The 5,291-nt window shown below is 48.1% G+C and overlaps 1 protein-coding gene across 1 annotated transcript in view; it reads left to right on the top strand.

Moving 5' to 3' along the window:
- Positions 1-5,000: 5,000 nt before the first annotated feature.
- The window catches only part of MED18 (mediator complex subunit 18), a 1,563-nt gene continuing 1,272 nt past the window's right edge, over positions 5,001-5,291 (top strand). Inside the window, exon 1 of the mRNA XM_010582872.1 lies at positions 5,001-5,256. Coding sequence (XP_010581174.1) covers positions 5,001-5,256 — 256 coding nt within the window. The remainder of the gene's footprint in view (positions 5,257-5,291) is intronic.

Genomic DNA, 5,291 nt, shown 5'->3' on the forward strand with positions numbered 1-5,291 from the left:
ACAGTTTCTCTGCTCCACAGATCCTCTCTGTTGTCATGGCAGCAGCTCGTATTCCTGACAGAGGCATCTTGCCTTACATACAAGGCAATTACAGCGTGGTGTGCATCCAGTGAAACTCCTAGCACTGAGAAGTTTGTACCTCATCTTCCTGCCTAGAGATTACTGCTGGCCCCAGGCCCACCTTGCTGTACCAGCCTCTGGGAGGAGGCCTACCTATGAAGCTAACCTTATCTCTACAGCGCTCTAGGACTCTTGCAGTCTACTACACAATGCAAAATTAGCTAGTGTCCCATCTTCACTCCTGGTTTATGTTCAGTCTGCTTCTTAATATACCCAGGGGGACACTAGGGGCTTTAGACCCAGCTTTCACAGGTTATTCCCAATTACAGAACACCCAGAAGCATTCCAGCTAGGACTCAGGCTATCTAGAAAAACATGGTGGGTTGACCCTGCTGCTTGCTCACTCCCACCCCAGCAGGATGGGGGAGAAAATGGGAAGAGTAAAAGCAAGAAAACTCATGGATCAACATAAGGACTGTTTAAATAGGTAAAATGAAGCTGCCCATGCAAAGCCAAAATAAGGAATTTATTCACTACTTCCCATCGGTAGGCAAAGCCTCAGCACATTAAAGTTACGTGGGAAGACAAACACCATACCCACAATGTCCCCCCTTTCTCATTCTTTCCCTGAGCATGATGTCACATGGTCTGGAATATCCCTTTGGTCAGTCAGGGTCAGCTGTCCTGGCTGTGTCCCCTCCCAACCTCTCACCCACTCCCAGCCGGGGCGGTCACAGGCGAGAAAGAAGCACAAAAATAAAACCTTGATGCTGGCAAACCCAGCTCAGCAATAGCCAAAACACCGGTGTGTTATCCATGCTGTTAGTCATGAATCTAAAACACAGACCCATACAGGCTGCTATGAAGACAATTAATTCCATCCCAGGGAGAGCCTGTACAAAAAAGAAAATCTAGATCTTGGCGCCGCTGTCTGCCAAGGTCCACAACAGCCAAATAAAGACCAGCTCTTAGAATCACAGAATGGTTTGGGTTGGAGAGGACCTTTAAAGGTCATCTAGTTCCAACTCCCCTGCCATGGGCAGGCATACCTTCCACTAGACCAGGTTGCTCAGAGCCCCATCCAACCTGGCCTTGAACACTTCCAGGGAGGCGGCATCCACAACTTCTCTGTGTTGGCAGGAACAGGACCACCTACCTTACCTGTTCCACTGTCTCAGCACCCTCATCGTAAAGAATTTCTTCCTTACCTACTTTATTCTTCTAGAGAATTGTACAAGGTCAGTCCATTTTCATGAGCTAGAACACCAGGAGGAAAAAACAGTACCATAAAAATTATACCAATGACCAGTGTCTCCTAGGACCACTGGGTGAAAGACTGGACTTAGGCAAGTCTATCAAGCTGTCGTGGTTTAAGCTCCACTGCTAACAAAGCACCACGAAGCTGCTCACTCACTCCTCCCCACCCTTTCTCTGGCCCCGGTGGGATGAGGAGGAGAAAATACAAAGAAAAGCTTGTGAGTCGAGACAAGGACAGGGAGGGATCACTCACCATTTATGGTCACGGGCAAAAGACAGACTCAACTTGGGGAAAAAAAAGTCAATTTAATTTACTACCAATCAAATCAAAACAAGGATAATGAGAAGTAAAGCCAAGTCTTAAAAACACCTTCCCCCCACCCCTCCCTCCTTCCCAGCTCAACTCCACTCCCGGTTTTCTCTACCTCTTCCCCCCCAGCAGCACAGGGGGATGTGGAATGGTGGTTGTTGTCAGTTCATCACACCTTGTCTCTGCCGCTCCTTCCTCCTCAGGGGGAGGACTCCTCACTCTTCCCCTGCTCCACCGTGGGGGCCCTTCCATGGCAGACAGTTCTCCACAAACTTCTCCAGTGTGAGTCCTTCCCACGGGCTACAGTCTTTCAGGCACAGACTGCTCCAGTGTGGGCTTTCCCACAGAGTCACGGCCATCTTGGGGGGCATCCCCCTGCTCCGTCGTGGGCTCCTCCCCAGGCTGCAGGTGGGCATCTGCTCCCCCGCTCACCTCCATGGGCTGGGGGGGACAGCCTGACGTCTCACCACGGGCTGCAGGGGCATCCCCTCCTCCTCTGCTCCTCCTCCCCCTCCTTCCGCACTGACCTCGCTGTCTGCAGAGGGGTTTCTCTCACATCCCAATCTCCTCCCCCACTGCACGTTTCCCCTCTTAAATTTGTTCCCCCAGAGACGCTGCCACCGTCACTGATAGACACGGCCTTGGCCAGAGGTGGGTCTGACTTGGAGCTGGGGAAACTTCTAACAGCTTCTCACAGGAGCCACCCCTGCTTTGCAAGGTAGAGAGGAATAAATCATAAAGTGTATTATACTGAGGCTGGTAATAAATCATCAGTTACCTGATGTTTGTTGACTTCTCTCTCTGTCTTTGTGCTGTTAGCTTAGGTAGTCCCTTTATTTAAGGTAGTCCCTCAGCTATTGACACATCATTGCTTGTGTTGAAATGGCTAAGAACAACCCAATGTCCTTGAGGTACCTGTTAAGACAAAAAAATCACTTGAGTAATCCTAGCCTTGAAATTCCGTCAACAACTTTAAAAAATGTAAATTATGCAATGAACTGATTATATAAATTGCCTATTACATAACTGAATGCAGCAGTTAATTTCAACAAGCTTGCACGCAGATTTGTGGGGTGGAAGACCTTTTGCTATTAATTCACCAGTGAATGGAGAGTGCTGTACGCTTAGTCTGAAAACAATTTTGATCGATAAACGTGGCCAAATGGGGATTCTGACCCAAAGCCTGTGAGATGAGTGAGAAAATAATCCAAGTTTTAGTAATGAGGAAGAAAAAAACTTTACATCCAGTTTATATCTAACTGACCCTCCCTACTGTTCATGTTATTTCAATGTCTGAACATTGCTGGATTGCACATTTCACCAGACGTTTCCAAACTGCAGGAGCTCTGCAGGGAGGGCTCTGCTCCATGCACTTGAAATGTTGTAATACAGAGCTGACATAAAGGTCTGGCCCTGCACAGGCATCCCATTTCCCTGAGACAGCGAGGTGTATAAGAAGGGTTTTAAGGGGAGTTGAACAGAACTTAGGTAGGTGGCTGGGAATAACGTTTACCCTCCATTTCTATCTCTGTTTCTCTCTGCCTCCACCATCTGTCTGACCAACTGTCTTTTGTGTCTGCTGCCTCTTATCTTCAACAACTGCAAAAAAAGGTTCTTTTTAAGATACCTTAAGGCACGGAGGTGCACTATAGAGCCTCCAAGCCTATGGTGACCAGCAGCTGCAGGACTGTGTCGTTGCTGTCTTTTACACAGCCGGCGAGGGGATTTGGAGACGTTCCGCAGGGGAGGCACTTTTGCTCACCTATTTCGTCCAGTCCTACAGGGGGTTTGCCCAGTTTGGGGTAATGTTTGTTTTCTGCATTGCACTATTGCATAGCTCCCCAGGCTACAGGGCAGAACTACTCGAGGTAGCTGCAACTGTGGAATTTAAAAGAATTTGCGTTTCAAAACAGAAAAGCAGACATCCTCTTAGGTTTTTTTTAGGCATTTGTAATAATGTTGCCGAAATCCGGAATAAACTCCTTAGCAGCAATGAGAAGTTAAGAAGCAGGCACTCCTTTATTGCAGCGCGGGGCACACAGGGGATCACTCCACCTAGTGTGTGCACCTGGCTAGTCTAACTGTACAGATTAAATACACACCTGTTATACATATTCACTAAATTTCTGGGAAATGTCATACATAATCATCAACTTTCCGATAAATCATTAGTGTATGTAAATGTCCCTTTATGCAGGTGCAGTGAAGTCTCTGGTGGTCTTCGGAAGCCCTCTGGTGGTCTTCCATAGTCTTCCTCACTTTGTCCGATAGTTGGCCTCTCTTATGTGATTCTGCGCAGTACAATTTTCGCCATCATGTATTAGATTACATAAACTAACAAATCTGTCAAAGTTTCTATGGTTAACTAATTTTAGACAATACTTATTTTCTTATGATTGTATACAACACATCTTGTATGTTCCTGAGTTTCTGTAACTACATTGCAAGCTTCAAACCCCTATGCTCTACAATCTTTACCTTTTAATCAAACCCAGCTTGTGAAATTTTAACTTTTATCAAAATATTTGTAACAGTAAGACTACCATGCACCTCAGCTAGGCAGAACAGATAATCTGTATCACCACAGAAATAAGTGAGCCTTAGAAACTATCCCTTGTGAAACACTGAAGTGACTTTTTTACTCATTTTTCTTTTCCTAGCTATCTTTCTCAAGAGATATTCTTTCATTCTAACTGCATTATGGCCACACTAAAACTGATCTGTATACAAGAGAAAACCTAACTTTTTTTTCCTCTTAGAAGCATAAGGAAGCTTTTAAATCATTACCCAACCCTTTTGTTGGCTGGTTTTTACCTTTTTTTTCCAACGCAGGCCTCTAACCCGCCATGGGGGAAGTACGTACAACGCCAACGCACTGTGGCAACCACCTGGGGTGTGGTTCCAGCTTCAGCAACAGTTGGGTCCCTCCTGGATTGCCCTGTGCCCCTGAAGCCCCGCCAAGTTCGATTCCATGGCTGTACTCCAAGCTAGCCCCGTAGATGTCTCACAGCTGAAACAAATTACTACTGCCCTGGGGGAGTACGCTTAAGCCATTTCTTATTTTGCTGGTGTTTGGCTTGTGCTAATATTTACACAATTTATTTGGGGGATGCAGGGGACCCCACGACTGTGTGGAGATACTGATAAAGGAGAGTCGTGCTGTTTACTTTCCAATGCGGTGTGGAGGCTTGTTATAAAAACAGCTAAGGGGAAAAAAAAAAAAGTCAAATTTATAACCCTCGTTTTAGGGCCCGCAGGGCCAAATCTAGCTGATAGATACCGCGCATTTCTGCTAGCTTTGCAGAACGGTGGCGTTTCCGCGCGGAAACAGCGCAAAGCCTGCCGTGTCGGGAGGAGAAGCCCGAGCGGCCGGATGCCCGCCGTTCCAAACCGGGGCGGCCTTCCCCCTTCACCCCGACAGCCGTTCCTCACCCAGGCCGCCGCAGGTGACCGAACGCCGGCCCGCAGCCCCTCGGCGCCCCGACCCCTTCCCGGCTGCTCTGCCTTCCCGGCGGACCGACCGACAGGCAGCCAAGCGGCAAATCCGGATGTTTCTGAGGAAGGTTTTCCACAGAATTTCAGCCGTACGCCTTTCACGGCGCAGGAAGCCCGAGGGGAGGCGCCGCAAGGTGGGCGCGACTACGGCGGGGGGGGCTGCCGCCGC

This window comes from Haliaeetus leucocephalus, unplaced genomic scaffold (genome assembly GCF_000737465.1).
Source record: "Haliaeetus leucocephalus isolate CR32 unplaced genomic scaffold, Haliaeetus_leucocephalus-4.0 Scaffold849, whole genome shotgun sequence".
Taxonomy (NCBI): Eukaryota; Metazoa; Chordata; class Aves; order Accipitriformes; family Accipitridae; genus Haliaeetus; species Haliaeetus leucocephalus.